The following is a 25,454-nucleotide window of genomic DNA, read 5'->3' as shown; positions in this document are numbered from 1 at the left end:
AGCAAGGGAGCTGGGCTTCTGGAAAGCACCAAGGGAGTTCTCTGAGCTTTGTCCTTGAGAGCTTGTGCACCTTCTCTGAGGTTTTCCTGGGGCTCTCAAAGGGGTCCATGACCCTTGGTAAGGTGTTACCTTACTGTCCACTCTACCAGGACTCCCTTGTCTCTCTCCCTCTCTCTCTCTCTCTAGGTGAAGTGGGGAACCCAGACCCATCCCAGGGCCCCCGTGGGCACCCAGGAAGCCTCATTCCTGTGCGTGGGCACCCTCTGTCTGCTGGGGTCGGGACACATGGTGGAGGTGGGGGGAACCTCAGCCTGGGCTGAGGGAAGGAGACAGCCATGGAAGGCCTCATGGGGGACCAGTGGGAGAGGGGGAATCTGACTCTGTCACAAGTTTCTTCTCCAAGGCCAGAGAAGGCCTGAGGTGGCCCTGCTGAGCTGTGGGCCATGGAGATCCATAGACTCACGATTTCATAGGGAATTATTTGTTTTAATTTACATGCATACATTTATTTCACATTTTAAACACATCAAGAAGATAGAGCTGAAACCTCTCAGGATCAGCCCTGCAACAAGACACTGGGGGCTTGGTTTTGTGAAGTCGGCGTGCCCATGCTCCATGCTGAGAGCTGAGGCCCACGGAGAGTCTCCCTGGCATGGGTCCGGGAATGGATGCTAACTTTAGCATTTAGAACAACTCCAGGCAGCTGTTTCTAGGAACAGGACCTCCAGCCCCGCCCAAGAGAGCATAGCATTGTGTATTTTTAGTATTAAAAGCAAAACTACCACCATTTATTAAATGTGCGCTAAGTGCTATTGCACAAAGGGCACCTTCCCCACAAAAAGTGTTTTAGCAGTTTTCTTTTTTTTAATCTTTTTTTGGTAAGGTTTCATTTTTTGAGAGACAGCGTGATCAGGGGAGGAGCAGAGAGAGAGGGAGACACAGAATCCGAAGCAGGCTTCAGGCCCTGAGCTGTCAGCACAGAGCCTGACGCAGGGCTCGAACTCATGAACTGTGAGATCATGACCTGGGCTGAAGTTGGATGCTTAACTGACTGAGCACCCAGGCGCCCTAAGGGTTTTACATTTTTAAATGGATAGAAAAAGTAAAAAAAAAAAAAAAAAAAAAAAAAAAAAAAGGAGTAGGACTTGACACTCGATAATTGCATATAAAGTTTTTACTGGAACATAGCCATGTTCGCCCATGCGTGGTCTATGGATGCTTTTCGGCGTCCAATGGCAGGGGGCCACTAGCTGCAAGAGACTGCTTAGCCCCCAAAGCCAGAAATACCCTCTAGTCCTGTACAGAAAGTGCATGAACAGCTGGTATCTCGGGCCGCCCTGTCCCAGGTTTCCTCAGCATGTTACGGAGGAACGTATGATGTTTCTATGACCACGTGAAAGGAAACGGTGGTCTTTACAATAAGCTGCTTATGTAACAAGCATCCTGCCTCCCCGACATACACCGGTTTTCCTATCCTTTCTGAACCGACATGACTTGGTCAGCTGCCGGCTTGTTAGCGAGTTAACGTCGATGTGCGCTCCGATCGGCTTGCCTAAGCGATGTGGTTTTTTGTTTTGTTTTTTAAGTTTATTTATATATTTTGAGAGAGAGAGAGAGAGAGAGAGAGAGAGAGAGAGAGAGTCGGGAGGGGCATCGAGAAACAGAGGAGAGAGAGAATCCCCAGCAGGCTCCGTGCTGCCAGCACAGAGCCCAACGGGGTGGGGGTGGGGGGAGGCTTGAACTAACCAACCGTGAGATCATGACCTGAGCTGAAAGCAAGAGTTGGATGCTTAACTGATCGAGCCACCCAGGAGCCCCTGTCTAAGCAATGTTGTTCCGGTACATTCTCCGTGGAAAGAAGAGCTCGGGTCTCCAAAAAAAAAAAAAAAAAAAAAAAACCAGATGTGAGAAAGAGAGTACAGCACACAAGTGGTGGAGGGGAGGACAGAAGTGAGTCCTGCCCCGTGTCCCAGTGGTCAGTGGGGAAGATACAGCCAGGCATGGGGCGCTTGGGTGGCTCAGTCGGTTAAGCGGCCGACTTCGGCTCAGGTCATGATCTCGTGGTCCGTGAGTTCGAGCCCCGCATCGGGCTCTGTGCTGACAGCTCAGAGCCTGGAGCCTGTTTCAGATTCTGTGTCTCCCCCTCTCTGACCCTCCCCTGTTCATGCTCTGTCTCTCTGTCTCAAAAATAAATAAACTTTAAAAAAAAAAATTAAAAAAAAAAAAAAGATACAGCCAGGCCCTTGGGCCTCGGCCCTGGCTCTAATCCTGCTGTGACTGCCACTGATCCCGCCACCTGGTGTTTATTCAGGGCTCACCATGTGTCAGGAAGGGGTGTGAGCACTGCATGTATGATTTTGTTTAATCCTCATGATAAGCTTGAGAGGCAAGTTCTATTACCATCTCTGCCTCACAGGCGAGGAAAGTGAGGCCCGTGTCATAGTCAGGGCACATGGGAAGGAGACACAGAAACACACGTCTGGGGGAGAGGACCCTAAGGCCTCTTGGATCCATTTCCCTCTCCTGAGCTGGGTGACTCAGAACATCTGTTGGGAGCCTTGGCCTTCTCGGCCTGCGGCTCATCTATTCTGCTGCTCCCGTCAGGCCTCTGACTGGGGACAGTGGGGCGGGGGGAGGGGGGCATCAGGAGCAAAGGGAATTGCCTGATTTTCTACTAGCCTTTCCCTCACCGTCCCCTCCCTTCATCTGTTGTATTTACGGCACATACTTTCCCTAGTTGTGATTTGCCTCTTGGAGTTTTCCTAGACTTAAAGAGCCTTGTTTAAAAGACGACACAGGGCTGGGGCGCCTGGGTGACTCAGTGGGTTAAGCGTCCGACTCTTGATTTCAGATCAGGGCGGATTCATGGTTGGTGAGTTCAAGCCCTGTGTCTGGCTCTGTGCTGACAGTGCGAAGCCTGCTTGAGGTTCTCTCGCTGCCCCTCCCTCCCTCCCTCCCTCTCTATCAAAAATAAACTTAAAAAAAAAAATGACACAGGGCTGTTTTGTCTTCATAGTAAAGGGGATTAAGAAGAAAAACCTCATGCTCAAAATATTCTGGGTTTCCACTAGAAACTGTGTCTACTTTCCGCTCTCAGTTTAAGGCATTCCGTACCAGCTCGGCTGCCCGCACCTTCTGCTCCTTATGCGGGTTCCTAAAGGAACCATCACCGGGCGTATTTCTAGAGCGTGCAATCCATTTACCCGTCATCTTTACAGAAACCCGCTAGCTGGAACTGAAAAACAGTCTGTCTTCCTCCCCAGCCTCTCCTTGCGGGGAGGGGAGTGAGGGGAGCCCTGCCCCAGCGGCACAGGACCCTCATCATCGAGATGGGGAGGGCAGGACAGGAAGGTGAGAAAATGGGTTGGGGCCTTGGCGGTTTGAGACAAACAAGAGAAAACCCTGGGGGCTACGCTCCTCCTGGTGGAGGGGCTGGCGTAGTGTGAACTCCATGCTGGACGGGGCCCAGGTGAGGGCGTGGGGCCGCTTGGCCGCAGTGGGGGCAGACCAAGGAGTTCCTGGGGAAAGGGTTTCTGCCTCCATCAACAAAAGAACTGGTCCCAGGACTCGGCTGTGTGCGTGTCGGGGTGGGGGTGGGGTCCCCTGGACAAACCCGGATTGAGGCTTCTCCCACCTGGTGCTGCACCTGCGGTTCGAGCTCACTGGCACAGGTAAGACCAAGCAGGGAAACTGCAAAGTGGGTCAATCAAATGTTCAAGTTTATTGATACGTCATAGACGCCCTTTCACTGGGAGGTTCAAGGGTGGTTTCTGAAACCCACTGTTCTCGGGCTCCAGCCCCAGGCCCAAGAGGGGCTGCACAGAGCTGTTGACTCCACCTGTTCTCGAAATCTGCTGCCTTCTGCTAGGCAGAAGATGGGTCCGAATGGCACAGAACTCTACTTTTTCCCCCTCTTCCTGGACATCACCAGAGAGGTGTTACAAAGACGTGCGGGTGAGCAGGTTTGGGGCGCTAAGCACATCACAGGGGGAGGAGGGCTCCCCCACACCCAGGCTCCCCAGCCCAGCAGTCCAAACCCCTGCTTCCACCACTACCTGGCCTCAGGGCTTTTCTCTCGGAGCGGGGATTACTCTCCAAGCCTGTTTCTCCATCGGTAAAATGAGGCAAGTAAGGGTTGATATGCCGATCAAATAAATGTTAGCTCGATACAAACACTTCACCGTAACTGCCAGATTGACCTAAAAGGGTAAATAAAGGATGTCTGAACCCAGCTTGCCGGGCGGGCCAGCCAGGGAAGGAGGCAAGTCCTTTCAGAAGCTGTCCGGCTAGAGCAAACGTGGTTCCAGGGAGCCCTAAATCCAGGCCTTGCCCCAAACACACACAGGCTGTTCTCCACCCCTCCCCAAAACAACACAGCGGGGAGCCGTGGACCGCCACCAGTCCAACAGCGAGCTTCGCTGAGGATACGCACGTCCCCGGAACGGCTCGAACTTCGTGCTCACTAACCTGTTTCATCCGCACCCCACTCTCTGAGCTCTGCGCCCTTGCCCTCTGGACACACAGCTCTGCACGGGGCAGCTGGAGTCTGGGACCCGGGGGACCACCACGCCGAGGAGGCAGGGTGAAGCTTTCAGCAAACAAGTGCTCGGCTGGCCTCTCCTAGTGATGGAAGCAAACTCTGGGAAGGTCAGGACTGTCTCGGAGGAGGGCACGCGGCGTGGGGCGGTCCACGACCGTGCGCCAGGCAGCCTCGCCCAGGAGAGGCCCACCGCCTGTCTCCCGAGTGCAGACGTCGAAGGAGCCGCTGTGCCAAGGGAAGGGGCAGGTGCGGGGCTCCAGGAAGCAGCCTCCTCGGCTCAGATCCACTCCCAGGAGGCACCCTGGGAACACACTGAACGACAAAATCCACATGGCCCGTTGAAAACTGGGCTGAGACCTTCCGTGGAAAGGGGGAGCCCATAGGTGAGTTCCGCTTGCAGGGGGCAGACATGTGCGCCCAGGGCCCTGGTCTGTGCGGCCTCCGCGGGGTCAGTGTGCCTGCAGCGGCGGGGACAGCAGGCTCCTGGCCCCCGTTCCTGTCTCTACCACAGTCTGGTCCCTGAATTCACACTGACCCTTCCTGTTTGGCTCTGCCCCCTCTGCAAAAGCAGAGATTTTCGGGGCCGATTGTCAGTTTCCCGGAGAGCGAGGCTTTTCTAGGTGGATCGGGTCTGAGGCGGTTCCCTCTGACTCTGGTAAGGAAAACACCGTCTTGACCCTCTCCCACGGGCAGTCCTCTCACAAGGGCTTCGATAAACGAGGAAGAGACGCGAGCAGGTCCCGAGAGCTTCCGTGGCTGAAGATTCACGGGTCCGGGCCCCAGAGGTGAACCGTCTCAGGGCCGCGTGGAGATGGGCACAGATGCTTCGAAGATGCACCTCTCGGTGGAGGGAGAACATCAGGCTCCCCGAGCAGTAGCTCCTCGCTGTCGCGGACAGCAGCAGGCAACCCTCCTGGAGCCACACACCGCGCTTTATCTCAGAAAGGATTTAAGACGGTCTGTAGAGACTCCACGCGTGGGAGGTCGTCCTGCAATCACTTCTGTCACCTCAACGGCTTCCTAGATACCTGAGTCAATGGCTTCATGTCCACTATGTCCCCGCTCAGCTTCTCCCTTGTGGCCCTGTGGAGACTGAGGAGGACCCGGCCCTGCCAGGAAGCTCCTCTCCAGGACTCCGGCAGAAACAAGACCATTGCTGCCTCGACTATTCCTCTGGGCAGGGATAAGGGCGCGTGGACTTTGGGAACCGTTAGGTCCAGGACAGGGTGCCGTTATAAAGGCAAACTCTTACAGCGGGAAGAGCTGGTTAGCAAATTCACCGAGCAGGCCTCTGTTTACATGCGTGTGCTCAGTCACTTCCCACGTTATGCCTTCAATACGGGTGTCAACCCATGGATGTGTAGACTGGCCCATTTCTACCGTATGAAACAGATGATACGGAATTAAAAAGTACTCGTGGAAACATAAAGCATTTATTATTGCTATAATCAAGGCAAGATCTCTGAAAACAATCGGCCTTGAAAATGGAAGTAGAATCAGAACCGTTATTCATGAGTTTACAGTTTGTTCTTTGCTGTTCAGACTTCACGGTTTCACACACAGCATCTATCACAAGACGGACCTTCATTATACAAGAGGAGGAAGAATGAACTTGGAAGTCACAAAGCATGGCTTAACTACCTCACTAGTTTACCTGACTTCAGACACATCACTTACTTGCTGAGAACCTGTTTCATCCTGTTTAAAGAAAAAAATAAAATAAAAAAAAAATAAAGGACAGGGTGGAGGGGCCAGAAGGAACCCAGCCCCTTGGAGGATCTACTGAGAGAACGCGGCTGATAACTACGAGAAGGTGAATGAAATTGCTCGGTATGCTTGAAGGAATTATACAAACTAGACTGTCCCTAATACCAGTGCTTGTCACCCCCGCAGGGAGGCGCAGGAGTCCTCATCGCGTAGTCTACATGCCTGGCAGCCTGCGCTGACAGTCACCGAGCATCGGAAATCTTGGGGCAGGACAAAGGATATTAGTGACCAAGCCTCCAAACTCACTGAGGAAGGAGCTGGCTTGACAAGCCACGTAATACGGACCCAGCTTTGCCCTAGAAACACTTTGTCACTTTTATTTTACCTCAATATACATCTGTACAGGCAATAATAAAAAGGCTATTACACAACAATTCAGTGAGTTTTACCTAGTTTCAAGAATAATGCATATGCAGTTACAAATGGGAGGTAGAAACACTGTATTAAAGACCTAAAAATACAAACATCATATAAATAAATGTTCAAATTAAGTGCTGGAATTTCATACAGATAAATAAGGTAAAAATTACATTACTTCGTCAAAGTAAAAGAAAAACCATGTTTTTGTCTGTCTTTATCAGTACGCTAAAATTAGATTAATGCCAAAGAGCTTCTGTGCAATTTGTCAGAGTTCAGATTATATTATCTAAAAGGATAAAGATATAAGGATTAAAAGTGGAGAATGTTTATTCAAGTATTCAAGCAGGTGAGTAAAAGAAATCAAACAACACACAACGTAGGAACGGTTTCTGGAAGGATGTTAACTGCCCGCATTCTCCACGTCTAGCTATCTGGTGACTAGCTATCTGGTGAACTGTCAGGATTAATGTGAAAAATACACATTAGGCTGGAGAGAGAGCTGCCCATTTTCCTAAGAGAAAACAAACCTCATTTTTCACTAACTTCATGTAGAAAACTCCACATCACTAACAAGCCTTTAGGTCGCCAACTTTGTTGTGGCCCGGCTAAAATTCTTGAGAGTCTCCCGATTGATACTCTTTCTAATACTGCCCAAATAAACCTAGCCTTTAGTAAACGTAGAGATCACAGGCGTCAATGCACATTCTGCATGCACAGTAAAAAATAAAACCAAAGGCAAACGACCAGCAACTCAAAAATACCACTGAGAAAATCTGTTACGTGTGGATGAACAGGTTAAAAAAATGCAACGGTCCACATGAACACAAGTTTTTACCGTTTAAAAGTCCACTAGACATTACATGTGAATTCTGGAAAGGGTGTGTGTATAGAATATAATCAAGTAAAATATTTTAAACAAGTCCATTGTGCCTCAGTTAGTTTTAAATTGCAAAATCCAATGCACAGTTGTTTTAATAAATTAGTGCAATATGAAAGATTTTGGAAGAGTAACATGTGTCCATATTAGATCAGATGGAAGATTTCACAATTTCTTCCAAGAGCCTTCTTTCAGCTGGTTCTTAAGCTATTTCCTCCTGAGCTGTTTAAGGATGCGTGCTCAGATTTAGACAAACCTACCCCAGATATCAAACTGCCCGGATGAGATGTAGATTTTTTTTTTCTTTTTACTTTTATACCTCAGTAAGTACATGGAATTTCACACACTGCTCCGATGAACGAGTAAAGAGCCACTCATTTTGTTCCCCTCTTGATCGTCTTTAAGAATAACTGCACTGATAGTTCTATTTCTAAGGTACGTTTATTTACCAGGTTCGAACTGAGAGCCAAGTGGAATACTCTTGCTGCTGCTTCTACAAAGAAAAGGGGAAGGGGTGTCGTCTCCGATAAGGCAGATTTCCTACAAGTATGTAGTTTTGGATTGTTCTTCCTTTGTGAAGTCACTGCTTGGTCTTTGGTAGTCACCAGGTGAGAAACTACGGTTTCCTGGAGATGGGGAACCAGAACCCGAGCCGTCATCCCAAACCTCTGTCCTCAATTCCACCACTGGTCCAGGGGCCGGACCGGCTGCCGCTCACAGGGTCGCGGTGCTACAGCAGAGTGCCGACAATCTTCTTTCAATACTAGTTTTATCTAGAAATAAAGTAAGTTCAGAGCAAACGTCATTTCTGTTTTCAAAACCAAGGGCAGAACAAATGGAAACAAAAACAAAAAAAAACAAAACCACTTTCCACCTACATCCTTGTCGCTGTTCTATCTTTGCCCCAAAGTGAACCATTCTGAAGATTTTTTTCTTCTTTCTGCCTGATAATTGTTTAGATATAATGTCTAGTTCAGTGATGCACAGGAGCAAAATGTAGGTTAGCAAGTCAAATAAAGAAAATTTAGGTTTTAATAGCTAGCTTGCTCACAACTGCACATAACTTTAGAATTGCAGTCCCCTTGAGGCTCTTCAAAATGTGGTGTGACCACATATGCTCCCAAGCCCCTCCTCAAACACCAGGGCTTATACTCCACAAATGGTATCATCATCCTGGTAGTCTCTAAATCTCCACTCTGTTGTCTATACCCGATCTGGGGTACGTAGGATCTTCATAAAGTTCTTTTTTTTTTTTTTCCCCCCACAATTTTTGAGAGGAGAGAGAGCACTAGTGGGGGAGGGGCAGAGAGAGGGGGGAGAGACAGGATCCGAAGCAGGCTCTGCGCTGAAGCCCACGGGGCTTAAAATAGTTGCATGTATTATTATTATTTAACAAAAACAGAGTTCTCTACATACACAAACACACATCTTCCAACACGGTAATGCGGTATAAAAATCAAAAGCTATCACTCATTACATTATAAGCATGATCTCCGTTCCTCAAACAACTCTCTCATCTTTTAGAAGCAGCAGCAGACCACAGTAAGAATCAATGACTTGCCCAAAGTTGGAAAGCCAAGATTCAAACCCAGGCAGTACGACTCCAAACTCCAAGCGCTTCCTGCTGCACCCGTAGGAGGCAACTCAGCTGCAATCAATAACACACCACTTTCCAAGTCAACTTACATTTATGTACGTTTTCAATATCTGCAGGGTCCTGGAGGATCTTCGTTAGGCCTTCCAAAAGAAGGGCTGCCTTATGATAGCGATAAACAATATCTTCTGTCTGCTGAAACATCTCATCCAGGGCTGCAGACTGAACCTGAAGCCAAGTCAGCAAGAGCAAGGAGATTCTCAACTTTTCCAAGAAAATACACACCCATCTGGGCAATGCAGCTTTAAATGATATCTAACACATTTTGACGAGATGATATAATCTACCAAACTACAAAACTTACCCATAAGACTCATCAGATGAGCAGTATAAAGGAGCTTCTCGGTGAAAGTTACTTTGCCTTCAAACATAATCCCGTACTCAGAGAGATTGATTCATGACTCAACATTTATACTTCTAAATTGGCTCTTCTATGGCTACACTAAAAAGTTTATTTTAAACATATACTCTCACACTAGGGAAACCTGACATTTCATTAAGGTAGATTTTGTTATAATAAGATAATTAAATGGTGGTAAAAGCCATTTAATAGCTTCCTTTAGCCAAAGAACTTTCTGGCGTAGTCACCCATTCATTCGGGGGTGTTTATAAGGGCCAAGCACTGCACATACCACGACGGAGAACTCACAGTCTGGAGGGACACACAGGCCTGAAAACATGGCTTGCTAATTCCACGAGACTCGTGGTTGTGTAGGAGGAAGCCCCGAGATGGGACGGAACACATACCGGGCACATCTAACCACCCCGTGGCACACGGAGATTAGGGAAAGCCTCCAGGAAGTGGTGTGTCGGCTGAGTCATAAAGGAGTAGAGGTGATGAGAAAGGTGGGCAGGGGCTTTCCAGAAAGAGGAGACTGTAGTATTATGCACAGGTCATGACTATTTGAGAAGTCTTCTCAATGGTATTCTGATTTCCTTGTTAAAAAGTAGACGACAGGCCCAAAATGGCACCACTTAGGCCAAGTCAGTAAGCCAGGACCTCACCTCACCTCACCTGGCTGCATACCTCACCTGACTGCAGTTCCAATACCCCAGGTATGTAACCTCGAACCAGTCAACATGGCATTTCCTGGTCAGCACTAGGAAATTTACTGATTGACCCCTTCCTTCCCCACTTCAGTTTCCCTTAGAAGGGCAACTTTGCCTAAACAACGCATTCCTTGCTAATGAACTCCTTTCCTCTTTTTTACTACCCCCTTCTCCCTTCAAACACCTTTGTTTTATTTAGCTCAGTAAAGCTCTCCTCTACTTGCTAGATGAAATGCTGCCTGATGCATGAATCATTTCACAAAAGCCAATTAGATCTTCAATTTTACTTGGTTGAATTTTGTTCTTTAACATTCCCTTCAGTCATTAAAAGCCGGGACTGCCAGTAACCCAGTATCCTGAGGTGTACTTGCCGATATGATCTGTTTCTTTCAAAAAATACTTGAAAGCCACTTACAATAAAACAAATAAAATGGGCACAGAAAATCCATTCTGAAAAGGGTGAGGAAATGACTAAACATGGTGCTAACATCACGAAGTTTGCTGTGCAGCCAGGGCAAAAGGAGGGACTTGTTCAAGTTACACTGCTCTTGTCATCAGAAAAGGAAGAACAGCCAAACTCCTCAGGAGAGGACATTTTTCTTGGCCCCAAGTTTTAAAAATAATTTATCATATGACGTCTCAAACCAGTATAGAGTGATACAGTGCCTATTATTCATATCAATAGTTCAGAGCAAAATAATGTATGTTATGCTTATCAACAGTTTATACTCCAAAGTCATTTTCATTTGACTTTTGATAATGGCTTGCGGAATAAGGCCAAGGGTAACATAACCGTACAATTCAAAGTAGACATATTCTGGGGGGAGGAGGTAGATTTATTATGTTAATGTGGCAAAAATAAGATTGCTCAATAATTTTTCCCCCCACTAAACTACTTGACTAACAGTCTCTAATTTCATCACTACTCCAGAGCAACTTTCCCCCCATGAGATAGAAACAAATCATTTCCAATAGTAGACCCAAATAATCGGAAAAGCAGATTTTGCTTTGTGTCGAGTGCTTCAGTAAGGTCAGTAAGTGGAATCTGGGCACGTGGACTTTTGTGGACTGGTAAACAGAGCGGTATTTTTCCTCATGTTTTATTATGCCAGAACTTCTTAGACAGTACAAAATGCAGAAACAGACCCAGCCAACGCGTTTAGATGCAAAGTATAAGAAGATTAGATCACGCCTAAGGTTAGCAATTTTTAGGAGGTACAATAACACTTCACCGAATGCGGTAACCAACGTTATTTAATGTGTCACCTGTGCTCGTGAAGTCCAAGTCCTCCTTTAGTAAGAGGCTATCACCGTGTTTGGGACTTGGGAGCAGTCAAGGGCACAAACTCTTTTTAAAACGATAAGGTCAAGCAGGTATTCAACTCAAAAGATACTCTTAAATAATGTTAAACCGTAGAAAGGGTTACCATTTCTACAGCACAATTATAGATGAGTTTCTCTGCAGTCACGCTGCTGATTTCATCAATAAATCTCTGTTTGTCAGAGAAGAAGCGAGTCAGCTCTTCCGTAAGTTTCTTGCACATGGTGATGCAGAATTTGTATCGTTCATTCAAATTCTTGACAACTGAAAAGAAGTTGAGATGAGAATTTTATTTTTCCTCCACAAGTAAAGTCACAGTGGCATGCACCTTTCCTGCTGATTTAAGGAAAGTGACATTAAATGATCATTGAAAAAAACGACCGGGGTTGGGGTGGGTGGCTCGGTCGATTAAGTGTCCAACTTCGACCCCAGTCATGATCCCACAGTTCATGCGTTTGAACCCCACGTCGGGCTCTGTGCTTGCTGACAGCGCAGACCCTGGAGCCTGCTTCAGATTCCGTGTTTTCCACCTCCTCTCTGCCCCTCCCCCCACTCTCAAAAATAAACATTGAAAAACAAAAAAGACCAGAAGTCAGATTCTTTCATGTGTTCCCTTCCACCTCACTTCCAACGGTTCCCTGTATGAATTAAACGGCAAAAACAAAAAACAGAAAAATCAGAATCTTTGCCCAGTTAAGAATATTTAAATGTTTTTTGAAAGTTATTATCTATTTATTTTGAGAGAGAGAGAGAGAGAGAGAGAGAGAGAGGGAGAGGGGGAGAGAGAGCGGGGGTGGGAGAGGGGGAGGGAGAATCCCAAGCAGGCTCTGAGCTGTCAGCACACAGTCTGACTTGGGGCTCGATCCCATAAACCGTGACATCATGACCTGAGCTGAAATCATGAGTCTGATGCTCAACCGACTGAGCCGCCCAGGCACCCCTACGAATATTTACCAACACAGGGGTTCCTCATCACAAACTCTCAGTGCAAAGGGGAAAGGAGCAGCTCGAGGACCGTCACGCCCCACCCATACCTTGTTTCACGGCCGTGGATGGGCTCAGTTTCCCGGACTTGACCTGGGCTTTGGCGAGATGCAGCGATGCGGCTAGAAGCTGTGCCGCCTTCATGTACAACACCAGCTGCTCCACCCGCCTGTGCCCAGAAGACAGCAGAGTGTTATCCTGGGACCCACATGCCAGACTCAGCTCTCTACCCCTCAGGTCACCATTAAAACAGCATTTCTAAAGGAGTATCGTTCTCCTGGATATATTTTAATGCACAAGTAACTCTGGAAGGAAGAAGGTTCATGAAAAAGATGTGTGTGTGCTTTGAACACAACAGGTCTACTCAAAGAAAAATCAGTACGATCCCTTTATCACCAAATACCTTCGACAGTGTGAGATACAAAGAGAAGGCAACGCTAGGGTTACGGAATCTTCAAGTCCTTGGCTCATATAGTGAGATCTCGCACAACGGAACAACTCGGGGCTCCCTTGAAGCCCTGAGATGGGATGTGATCTCGGCGTGCGACAAGGTCTCCATCTCAGACGTGAATTTACAGAAAGCATGGAGGATCTGGAAGTGAATGGCAGGGGAGCACCTACCCCCAGTCTTTGCTTAGTTGGCTGATCTGGTCCACGACCACGCTCTCCTGGATCTGGTACAAGGAGACGGCGGATGAGACAGCGGACGCGCACAGCTCCGGGTCTCCTCCCCGCGCGGCTGTCAGGTCCAGCACGCACTCGGTGAACATCAGCATCACACTGAGGTGGCGTAAGGCGTCTGTGTGTTCTCGCTGTGGCAAAGCCAATTTGTCTTAGAAACTTTCAGTGAAGAGGAGGCGTGTACTCTTTCCTGTATATAAGCCATGGCCGGCGCTAATGTTTTTCTATACTTATGAATATCAGAATGAGCAAAACAGACGAAGATTTTTAAATTCCAGAAGACTAGTAAGAAAATAAACACAGGTGAAACCAAATGTGGGTATGCGCATGTGTCTGTGTGTATGTATGAGAGCAGCCCCAAAATTAAGTGTCAAAGGAATGAGGTCACTGTGTTTTACCAGAAAAACAAAAACAAAGACAAGCACAACCCCAAAACTAAACAATTAAATCAACATACTTGAGACAAAAACATGACCAAATAAGCATCAGGATTCTAAGGATATCCTTTACACTAAACCACCCTTCTTGCTAGTTTAGTAAATTCTACTGACTTAGAGTTCCAGAGATGTTTTATTTTAATTTCTGGTGAGTTTTCAGGTCACAGTGACTCCTAATACCAAAGCTCTAAATTTCTGTGAGCTGTTCACTTAAAGAGGGGAGTATAGACATAATAGCATGCTTTAAAAATGAGCATTCTAAAAGTAATGTGGGTTTTTGTTTTTGTTTGTTTGTTTTTTTTGAAAGGGCCCAAGTGAACCAGGGGCAGAGAGGGAGGGAGGGAGAGGGAGGGGGAGGGAGAGAGAGAGAGAGAGAGACAGAGAGACAGAGAGAGAGAGAGAGAGAGAGAGAGAGAGAATCCCATGAGGGGCAGAAAGAGAGAGAAAATGAGAGAGAGAGAGAGAGAGAGAGAGAGAGAGAGAGAGAGAGAGAGAGAGAGAGAGAAGGAAAGGGAGAGAAGTGAGGCTCACCCAAAGCAAGGCTCGTGCTCACCCAATGCAGGGCTTGAACTCACAAACCCTGAGATCATGACTTTAGCCAAGGCTGAGCAACCCAGGCACCCTAAATTAATGTTGTTTTGAGATGTGCTTTTAGCTATAAATGTTTTTTGAAAGCTCAAATAAGACTAAGCTTCTCATTCTCCTTCTATGATGAAAAAAGGAGAATCATTTTCCTAGAAAAAGGAGAATAAACCAATTAACTTTTGAAAGTCTCTCTGCTCTCTGACAGCATATTGGACTGTACATTCCAATACACTGGAAAATGTATTAGAACACAATTTGTGTCTAGTTTGATGGAAACTGAAAAAACTCTGAAAACTGCTTTCCCAATCTTAGGACTGGATTGTACGTATTTTCAAAATCACAACCAGAACTTCTACAAAATCACTACTAAATTTTGCATGCAACATTTCATAACTTTTATGTGAAATATTTAATTCTCATTCATGCAAAATAAAAACGTTAGTTGGAGGTCCGGCATGGAGAGAGAATTTGTTCTCTGTTGGCCCGGAGAACTGATCATTTTAATTTGAAATGCTAGCTAAGTCAGCATTGTAATCGGGACTGAGGACACAGTGTAGGCCACTGGGTGCTGTCCTGGAGTCGAGTCTGAGGAACTGAACTGGCACAGTCTTTGGAGTCGCAAAATTAACTTCTGTCGTTCTGAACGTGTGTTCAGCGTGCTTCAGATTAGGCTGTGTTTTTCCCTGTGGAACTGGCTCCACCGAGGGAGGGTGCTGGTCTACAAATGTGAGCATTTGCTTGGCAGGTTTATTTCTCAGTGCGACTAATCTGGCATTATGCTTTATTATTTCATAAGCCTAAGTGTATTGCTTTTATCTTATGAAGAAAAGCAAGCGGTGAGAATAAAAAGTTACGGTTTCAGGACAAAGACTGTGCTTTACAAATCCCATAACTAGCAAATAAACTTCAGATTAAAAAAAAAAATCTCCATGTGTCACTTCCTCTCAACCAATGCTTGTTCTGGATGAGTGTCACTGTTAACATTACTCTAAAAACACATCAGCAATGTTTTTCAAGGAGAAAAGGACAAGGTGAGTTAAAGAGAAGAAAAAAGCTTCAGAACTTTTGTGTATTCTGCCCTTTCCTCATTGCTAGAACCTTCTTCCGTGCTCTCGACATTACAGCGACACGCCACAGGGGTCTCTTCTCTACCTCCATCAGTGTCTCCTCTGGCAGTTCAGGGGCTTCAAAGGTGATGAGCCCCTCTAGGCTGGGGGGTGAAGCACCATAAGGCATGTATCTCAGGCCGGGAGCCGCCTCCGCTCCCGGAGGGGAGGACCCCGAGCACGGCCCTGGCGGGGAGCCCACGCACGCGCGGCCGCTGGCGGAGCACAGGGAGCCTCCGGAGCCGCTGGAGCCCGCTGCAAGAGAACAGGACATGCGGCGCAGGGCCCGCAGTGAGCGCCTGCGCCCACCATCCAAGGAACAAAGGAAACGTTAAAAGAAAAGGCACCGACCCCCTGGGTTTTAGTTTTCCAAGTTCCCCTCTGTTCTTCTTTTATACGTACATTCCACAGACATCATCATGGCTCGTTTTAAACTAATCTGCGACATGCACATCTCTCCCTGTTGCTCCGTAGTCTTTACTGCAACATGCGGTCGGTGCAGAGCAGTTCACTAAATTTTTATAGGTAACGATTATCGGAAGATTTGTACCATTTCTGATTTTTGTATCACAAATAACACTATAATGGAATCCAAAGCGTTTCCTTCCTCTGAAAGGCTCGTTTGTGATCAATACTCCGAAGCGCTGGTGTAAACAGGAGTGGGATTTCCACGGAGCGAATGTGACCCCCGCTTTTACAGCCTTGGGGACAACCGCCTCACGGCCTCCTACGGTAGTGGCTGTGAGGCAGCGCACCGATCCCGCCAGCCTTCAGCAACGCTGGGCGTCAGTCTTTTAGTGTTGGCTTAGTTGACAGGTAAAAAACGTTACTTTCTGAAAATTGTATTTTATTATTACTTAATACTTCTAATAATCCAAAGAACAAGATCATTGGCTCTACCTCCTCTCTCGTTATCTGTTTACAATCCTTTGCTTACGAATCTACTGACATCGTGATCGGTCACTTACTCAGTGTAAGAGAACTCAGAGAACCCACGGTCCAATATAGAAGATGATGTCAAACGAGAACTCATTTCAAGTCCAATCTAAGTGCTTTCTTCATTTAGGGTATTAACGACCTACGTGTAGAGTATGGAGGATGATAAAACCACTCTATTGACCTATCTCAATGCAGACAGGATTCAGTGCAAAGACTGGGGCCCAAGGTACAAAAAAGGTAAGACTCAGGTTTCTAAAAGGACAAAGCAAAGACAGACAACCATCTACCATTTCAAAACATGTACTAAACGTACTAAATTAAGCCTTTAATATAAGCTAAGAAGCACCATATAGGCATAGCTGCTTCATCATGGAGAAGTCACACTTCGATTGTATCGCTGTGATAGCGCATGTTGTAAATATACAGTACTTTTATTTTATCAAGTTTCCCCCTCCCACAAATAAGGTCCCATTCATACCTTACAACCCTTTAAGGTAAAGACAATGATGATCTCCATGTCATTGGTAAAGAAACTGAAGTCCAGAGAGGTCAAGGGACTTGCTCAGCCACACCATTAAGCCATCAACAGAACACTGTGCTCCCAAAACTAGCCAAAATCATAATAAGACGATGCTTCACCTGAGGTTGTTCTCGTTCGAAGGACCATATGGGTACAAGTGGGGGCCGTGGCACTGTGTGGAGGAGATCCTACAGTGAACAGGACAGCCCTGGAACTTGCTGCTGTTCCTATGGGAGGTGCCAGTACCACACCACAAGCTCCTGCGGGGGCTACGGTGAAAAGGTCACAAGATGTTACATCGTTTTGATAGTGTTTCTTTTGGGGGCTGGGATTATAGGGAGACCTGTACTTTTATATCAGGGCTTTTTTTTTTTCAATAAGCATTTATTACTCTTAAAATCAGAAATGCAACGTAGGTCTCCACTAATAGTGTTTTATAGTAATCTCTTCACAGCTGTGAATCTTCTTTACCCCAAAGCCTTGGATGCAGAGTCACTTCCGTGAACTTCCAGAGTATGTGACCTGCAGTCATGCCTGTTGAGGGTCATTTGAAAAAGTGGAAACCAAGTACTTAGAATAAAAACGTGAGGTAAAGCTGAAGGAAGAACAGGAGTCTCCACAGAGTAAGAGCTTGAAAAGAGAGAGAGAGTGGAGTCGAAGCACACGCCTTGGAACCGCAGCCATGTGTCTGTCAGGGGGCTGTGAGGCGGGTCCAATGTCGGAGGGGCCTGATGGGCTTAGCGTGGGCTAAAGGAAGATGAGGAGAAAAGTCCCCCTCCACCAAACTAAAGCGAATGAACAGAAGTCGTCCAAAGCTTTTTCACATCCAAGCATCTCGAAAACATTACATTTCTGACGTCACAGGATGGAGGCAAATCACAAATTTAAAAGTAGAAACACTGAACCAGACACAGAAAAAAATTGCCATCAGTGTCCGTGATCCACAACAGAGCATGACAAACTTGAAGCATCTAATTAACAGAACAGACAGTTCATGAAAATCTTCTAGGGAGTAAGGGAACAGTAAGTGGGAATCAATTAAATAGCACCTATTGTCACACAAGATGTACGAAACGACACAGATACTCTCTTTCTGTAACATTGTTATGATGTTATTTTATTGGGTATACATGTATTTAAAGATAATCATGGGTATATTTTAAGGGCCAATGATCCTATTGTTTCTTAAGGGCTTATGTTTTTATTTTCAGAAAAGGAAATTTCATGATTAGAGAAACGTGCAATTTCAAATGCTGACAATAAAGTTCATGTGGAAGATGGAAAAGAAAAAGAGAATAAAAATAATCAAATATGCATTTTCTGCCTAAATATTGTTTAAGGAGAAAAACCTGGTTTCACATCCACAAACTCGGACTGAAATCAGAACATATATTCATGTAGAACTTACACAACCTATAAATTTAAATCTATTTGTGAAGGAGAACGAGACATAATATGCTCTTTCAAAAAAGCTATTTTCAAAAACGGTCCCAACAACCAGTGACTGACTTTTGGCAGAGAGCACACAGAGCAATCACTCCCAGAAGGGGCAGTGTGTGAGGAGCATCGCAGACCTGCTCCTCGGTGACACGACCGTAACTGGTGGAAATTACTTCTCAAAAAACAACCACTTAAAGCGGCTGCAAAATGTCCTGAGGGCATGCAGGAAATGAAACATTTATTCAAGAATATCTACCACATCTCGGTAAGAACCCGTGTCTCCACCCAGCCCCCACTCCGAGGGTGGAACTGGGGCGCGTAGATGAAATGCTAGAGCTTTACTGCCCTCACCTCAGTTCACTTGTCGAGCAGAGGTCTCGGGCCTGTAGAGAGAGGCAAGCCAAAAAGACCAGGGGCTTCCAGCCCACCCAGCACCCAGGTCACAAAGCAAGGGAGTCACTCTGAAAGAAATGGGCCAGCATCCTCACACCCAGCTCTAGAGAAGGGTGCCCAGGATTTTCCACGGTGGTGGAGACATGGAACGAAGAATTCTGAAATCCTCCCCAAGGAAATGGACTTTATTTGAAACAGATCACGAGAGAGTTCTCTGAGTGCACTGTCAAAAACAATGAAGATTTTGGTGATAAACAAATGAGGAGGCTGCTGGCTCCATGAGAGCAACAAGCTACCAAACAGACCATCTAGAAGGTTAATAGAGAGAAGCAGGGAGAGAGACAGCTAAGAAGAGCCCTCCTGTGGTCAGAACGAGGCTGAAAGAAGACTGGCTTCAAAGACTACTTCTGCAAAAGGGCCAGCATTTAATCAGACAAGACCGGAACAATTCACACCCAACACAATTTGCCAAAAATAGAGCCCTCGGAGGGCAAGCCGCAGGGCCCACCAGTTGGCTGTGGTACCGACAGAGGGAGAGCCTGAGAGACCAAAGAAAGAGTGGAAGAGAGCCCTGTCAAAGCCACCGTCATCCCAGGGCAAGTGTACACATGACCAAAGCTTGCTCTCCGAAGACCGACGCCAGAGGGTTCACACTACCAGGCCTACAGATTTCACGGGAAGAGTCCAGACAAGACTAAACACATTAAGCCCAAAACAACAAGCCAAAGGGTAAGGGACTGGAGGAGTCAGAATTCAGAACTGCTACAGAACTATTATATGAAATGTCTGATTTTCAACAATAAAAATGTGGTATGTGCAAATAAACAGTAAAGAGTGACCACACATAGGGCGCCTGGGAAGCTCAGCCGGTTGGGCGTCCGACTTTGGCTCAGGTCATGATCTTGCGGTTTGTGGGTTTGAGCCCCACGTTGGACTCTATGCTGACAGCTTGGAGCCTGGAGCCTGCTTCGGGTTCTGTCTCCTTCTCCCTCTCTCTCTCTGTCCCTCCCCCACTCGTACTCTTTCTGTCTCTCAAAAATAAACAAACATTAAGAAACAATTTTTTTAAAAAAAGAGTGACCACACACATGAAGAAAAACAAACAGAAACTGCCCTTGAGAGGGCTCAAATGTCAAAATTAGCCGACTTCAAAGGAGCACTTTTAAACATCTTCAAATAACTAAAGGAAACCATACTTTAAAAAGTAAAGGAAAACTTTACACTTGTCAGAATGGCTAAAATAAAAAAAAATGCAAGAAATAACAAGTGTTAGTGAAGACGTGGAGAAGAAGGCACCCTCACGCACTGCTGGTGGAAATGTCAACTGGTGCAGCCACTGTGGAAAACAGTATGAAGATTCCTCAAAAAATTAAAAATAGAATTACCTTATGGTTCAATAATTCCACTCCTAGGTATTTTCCCAAGCAAAATGAAAACACTCATTCAAAAAGATTTATGTGGGCCACCTGGGTGGCTTAGTTGAGTGTCCAACTTTGGCTCAGGTCATGACCTCACAGTTCGTGGGATGGAGCCCCACATGGGGCTTTGTGCTGACCGTGCGGAAACTGCTTCAGATTCTGTCTCCCTCTCTCTCTGCCCCTCCCCTGTCCATGCTCACTCTCTGTCTCAAAAATAAATATTTAAAAAAATTTTTTTAAACCAAAAAGATATATGCACCCCTATGTTTATTGTAGCATTATTTATAATAGCAAAGATATGGAAGCAACATAAGTGTCCATCAACAGATGGCTAAAGAAAATGGGGTGTGTGTGTGTGTGTGTGTGTGTGTATGTTATCTATACAGTGGAATGCTATGCATCCATAAAAAAGGATTGGCATCTTGCCATCTGTGACAACATGGATGTACCTGGAGGGTATTTTGCCTAAATGAAACAAGTCAGACAGAGAAAGACAACACCAAATGATTTTATTCATATGTGGAACCCGAAAAACAAAACGAATAAACAAAAAGGAAGAATCAGACCTACAAATACAAAGAACAAACCGATGGTTGCCAGAGGGGAAGGGTAGGGGGAAAGGCAAAATGGGTGAAGGGGAAAAGGAGATACAGGCTTCCAGTTACGGAATGAGTAAGTCATGGGAATAAAAGGTACAGCATAAGGAAGAGAGTCAATGATATTGTAATAGCATTTATGGTGACCGATGGTAGTTACACTTATGGTGACCAGAGCATAATGTATAGAGATGTTGAATTGCTATGTTGTATATCCAAAACTAATGTAACATTGTATGTCAACTATACTCAAGAAAAAAAAATGTGTTTGAGAGAGAGCATGTGCAAGCTGGGGAGGGGCAGAGGATGACAGAGATTGAGAATCTTAAGCAGGCTCCATACCCAGCACAGGGCCCAATGCAGGGCTTGATCTCATGACTGTGAGATCATGACCTGAGCCAAAAGCAAGAGTCGGACGCTTAACTAACTGAGCCACACACGCCCCAAGAAAAAAAATTTAAAGTATGACATTAATGTCTCCTTAAATAAAGAATAGGAATACACAGAGAAATTATTAAGAAAAACCCCAAATGCAAATTCAGGAGTTAAAAACAATAAGTGAAATTAAAAATTCACTACAGGGGTTCAACAGCAGATCTGAATTGGCAGAAGAAAAAAATCCATGAGCTTGAAGATAAACCCACAGAGACTGTGCAATCTGAAGCATCAGGAGAAAAGAGAAAAGAATCTCAAACAGCTATGAGACACCATCATGGGTACCTATGCATAGTGTGTATTATATGCATGATGGAAGCACCAGGAGGAGAGGAGAGACAAAAAAAAAAAAAAAAAAAAAAAAAATCCAAGTAAATGGTGGCTGAAAATTTCTCAGGTTTGAAGAAAAACATTAATCTGTATATCCAAGAAGCTCAACAGACTCAAAGTAAGATAAAGTCAAAGAAATCCACACCCAGATACATCAGAGTAAAACAGCAAAAACCGAAGACGAGGAGACAACTTTGGGAGCAGCAAGAGAAAAATGACCTGTCACACACAGGGGTTTCATTCAATCTATAGATCAATTGGGGAGTTAACAATAGTAAGTCTTCTGATCTATAAGCATGGGTTTCTTTCCATATGTAGGTCTTCTTTAATTTACTTTATCAGTGCTTTGTAACTTTCAGAATAAAAGTTTTATCCTTTTATTAAATTTATTTCTAAGTATTTAAAAAAAAATTTTTTTTGCATTTATTTATTTTTAATTTTTTTTTTTTTAACATTTATTTATTTTTGAGACAGAGAGAGACAGAGCATGAACGGGGGAGGGGCAGAGAGAGAGGGAGACACAGAATCTGAAACAGCTCCAGGCTCTGAGCTGTCAGCACAGAGCCTGATGCGGAGCTCGAACTCACGGACCGTGAGATCATGACCTGAGCCGAAGTCGGACGCTTAACCGACCGAGCCACCCAGGCGCCCCGCATTTATTTATTTTTGAGAAACAGAGTGAGACAAAGCGTGAGCAGGGGAGGGGCAGAGAGAGGAGGAGACACAGAATCCGAAGCAGGCTCCAGGCTCTGAGCAAGCAGTCAGCACAGAGCCTGATGCGGGGCTCGAACCCACCAACTGTGAGATTGTGACCTGAGCTGAAGTCGGACTCTCAATCAACTGAGCCACCCAGGCGCCCCCTAAGTGTTTTATTTCTGATGGTATCTTACATAGAATTGTTTTTTTAATGTCATTTTCAGATTGTTTCTTGCCAGTGTCTAAGAAATACAGTGGATTTTTGGATATTGATCTTATACCCTGTCATGCTACCGAATTTATTTATTAGTTCAAATAGTTTTTTAGTGGATTACTTGGGATTTTCTATATACAGGATCACGCCATCTGTGAATAGAGGTCATTTTATTTCTTCCTTTCCAAGCTGGGTGTTTTGTTTGTTTGTTGTATTGTTGTAGTCATTTTTGCCAAGTTGCCCTGGCAAAAGCCACTGATGCGATGTAAAATGGAAGTGATGACAGCAAATATCTTTGTCTTGTTCCTGATCTTGGGGGAAAAGCATTCAATCTTTCACCATTAAGTATGATGTTAGTTGTGGGTTTATCAGGTGAGTAAACTCACTTCTATTCCTAGCATATTGAGTGTTATGTATTACCTTAATTGATTTTCATATGTTAAAGCATGTGAATCAAGGGAAAAATTTCATCTTAGCAGGTGATGCTAATATTCATATTGGAAACTCACGGACCCAGGATAACCAAAACAATCTTGGAAAAGAACAAAGGGGGAGGACTCACATTTCCTTGGTTACTATAAAGCTATAGTAATCAAGGCAGTATGGTACCAGCATAATAACAGACATATAGATTGATATAATAGAATTGAGAGTCCAGAAATAAATGCATTTATAGTCAATAGATTTTTTACAAGGCTGGCAAAACAATTCAATGGAAGAGAGAATAATGTTTTCAATAAATAGTGCAGGAACCACTGAATATCCACACACAAAAGAATGAAGTTGGACTCCTACATCACATCGTCCACAAGAAATAGGTCAGAGCAGATCACAGATCTAAATGTAAGAGCTAAGATATAAAACTCTTAGGAGAAAATATACAGTTAGCCAAGGGTCGGATGTTATTTAAGGAAGGGTATCTAGGGAAACTCAAAAACAACAGAGAAAAGTTTAGCCTGACACCTACAGGTACAGGAAACACTAAGCATAGCCTAACTCTTAGCCAGAAAAACGAAAAACCTCATACTATTTAACTCAATTCCTTTTATCCAATATATCATGTCAGGTTTTCACACACAAAAAAATTAAAAGAGAAGCTAAAAGGTAAAACTAGTATGATGAGACAGGGTAACCATCAGAACCAGACTCACAAATAGCAGATTGGAATTATCAGATTAGAAGTTTAAAATAACTGTGATTAATATGCTAAGGACTCTAATGGAAAAAGCAAACAACATGTAAGAATAGATGGATAATATAAGCAGAGAGATGGAAACTCTACAAAAGAATCAAAAGGACACATTATACATCAAAATCATCAAAACAGAAATGAATAATGCATTTGATGAGCTCATCAGTAGATGGACATGGCTGAGGAGAGAATCAGTTAGCTTAAAGATATGTCAACATGAACTTCCAAAATTGGAAAGCAAATACAAAGAAGAATGAACACAAAAACAAAAACAGAATATTCAAGAACTGTAGGACAACTACAAAAGTATAACATATACATGATGGGAATATCAGAGGGGAAGAAAAAGGGAAAGGAATAGAAGAAATATATGAAGTAGTAATGACAGACCAAACCACAGATCCCAGGAAGCTCAGAGAACACCAAGATGAGTGCCAAAAATAGACCTATCATATTCAAACTACAGAGAATCAAGACAAAGCAAAAAATCTTGAAAGAAGCCAAAGAAAAAACACCTCACCTATAGAGGAACAAGAGTAAGAATTACATCGGACTTCTCTTCAGAAACCATGCAAGCAAGAAAAGAGTGGAGCATTCTCTTTGGATTAGAAACCATGTTCAATCAGATATCTGATGATCCAGATATTTCCTTCTTTGGAAATATTTCCTTCTCCTAATGGGAGAGTCAATAAAAAAATTCTAGAGAAAACCAGAACAAAGAGATTACAACAGTGATTCTCAAATTTAAGTGTATATAATAATCACGTGGGGAGCTCATTAAAAATACAGAATCCTAGAATCCATTCCCAGAAAATGTGATTAAAAAGTCTGGGTTATGGTCTGCAACCTGCCCTTTGTTTCTATTTTTTTGACAAGCAGTCCAAGTAGTCTAGAGGTGAGTCTGTGGACACAACAGTCCCTGAAACAACTACGAAAAGGCCAGGGGCTCTCAGTGACCTACGTTTTTTATAGGATCTACTCACAGTAGAAGAAATGCTCAAGAGCATATGTGTATTTAAGCTCACTTTGGCCAGTATTATCTTACCAACATAACCCAATCTTGGGCCAGAATTCCTTCTAACTCCTAGCTGTTGATCATCCAGATACCTAACGAGCCCCTATCTTGTTGTGCTGAGAAAGAAGATGAAATGACAGGAGCGGGTGAAGAAATCTGGGTCAGTAGGTTCATGAAGAGTCAACAGAAGCAGACAGGTGAAATCATTACTTTCTCTTGCCCTCCCACACAGCCAAAGATGGCCATGTTCTAATGCCTGGAAACCATAAGTAGGCTACGTCAAATGGCAAAGGGTAATTAAAGTTGCAGATAGAACCGAAATTGCTAATCGGCTGGCCTTAGAATAAAGGGATTATCCTGGATTATCCAGTGGGTCCAATGTAATCACAAGCATCCTTTAAAGGTAGAACAGGGAGGCAGAAGGTCAGAGTCTAGACCGGTCCCCAATGGGAAGGGATCCAAGCAAGGACTGAGGGCAGTCTCTAGATGCTGGAAAAGGCAAGGACATGCATTCCCCCCTAGAGCCTCCGGAAGAAATGCAGCCTTGTCAACACACTGATTTTAGCCCAGTAAGACCCACTGCAGACCTCTGACCTCCAGAAATGTACGATAACACATTTATGTTGTTTTAAGCTACACGCTTGTGGTAATCTGTGGCAGCAATTATAGGAAACCAACGCATGCACTCACAAATTACCTGCCTAAAAAGAAACCACATTTGTCTTACCTATATCCATTGGTCGTTCTGTATTTAAGCTGTCCGTGCTGCCCTGATGTCCACCTAAAGGTATCTTTACTTGTTGATCTGATAATTTCCCAGTACTGACAGACCTAAAAAGAAGAATGGCGTTAATAACGGAAAAGTATACCTTAAAAATCCAGACATTTAAATAATAAGGGGGAT

The 25,454-nt window shown here is 44.8% G+C and overlaps 1 protein-coding gene across 5 annotated transcripts in view; it reads right to left on the bottom strand.

Moving 5' to 3' along the window:
* Window positions 1–5,954: 5,954 nt before the first annotated feature.
* Window positions 5,955–25,454, bottom strand: part of ULK2 (unc-51 like autophagy activating kinase 2) — an 84,215-nt gene continuing 64,715 nt past the window's right edge. For 4 of the 5 annotated variants that reach the window (XM_023244419.2, XM_045045166.1, XM_045045167.1 and 1 more), the window contains 8 exons: window positions 25,278–25,381; window positions 16,941–17,090; window positions 15,409–15,617; window positions 13,175–13,365; window positions 12,604–12,722; window positions 11,676–11,833; window positions 9,231–9,366; window positions 5,955–8,317 (listed from right to left, as the gene is read on the bottom strand). In XM_023244419.2, coding sequence (XP_023100187.2) covers window positions 8,259–8,317; window positions 9,231–9,366; window positions 11,676–11,833; window positions 12,604–12,722; window positions 13,175–13,365; window positions 15,409–15,617; window positions 16,941–17,090; window positions 25,278–25,381 — 1,126 coding nt within the window. In that variant the 3' untranslated portion in view covers window positions 5,955–8,258. The remainder of the gene's footprint in view (window positions 8,318–9,230; window positions 9,367–11,675; window positions 11,834–12,603; window positions 12,723–13,174; window positions 13,366–15,408; window positions 15,618–16,940; window positions 17,091–25,277; window positions 25,382–25,454) is intronic. The other variant, XM_045045168.1, reaches the window with a different exon arrangement.

This window comes from Felis catus, chromosome E1, assembly GCF_018350175.1.
Source record: "Felis catus isolate Fca126 chromosome E1, F.catus_Fca126_mat1.0, whole genome shotgun sequence".
NCBI lineage: Eukaryota > Metazoa > Chordata > Mammalia > Carnivora > Felidae > Felis > Felis catus.
The sequence above is the reverse complement of the archived record's forward strand: the minus strand, read 5'-3'. Positions and strand labels throughout refer to the sequence as shown.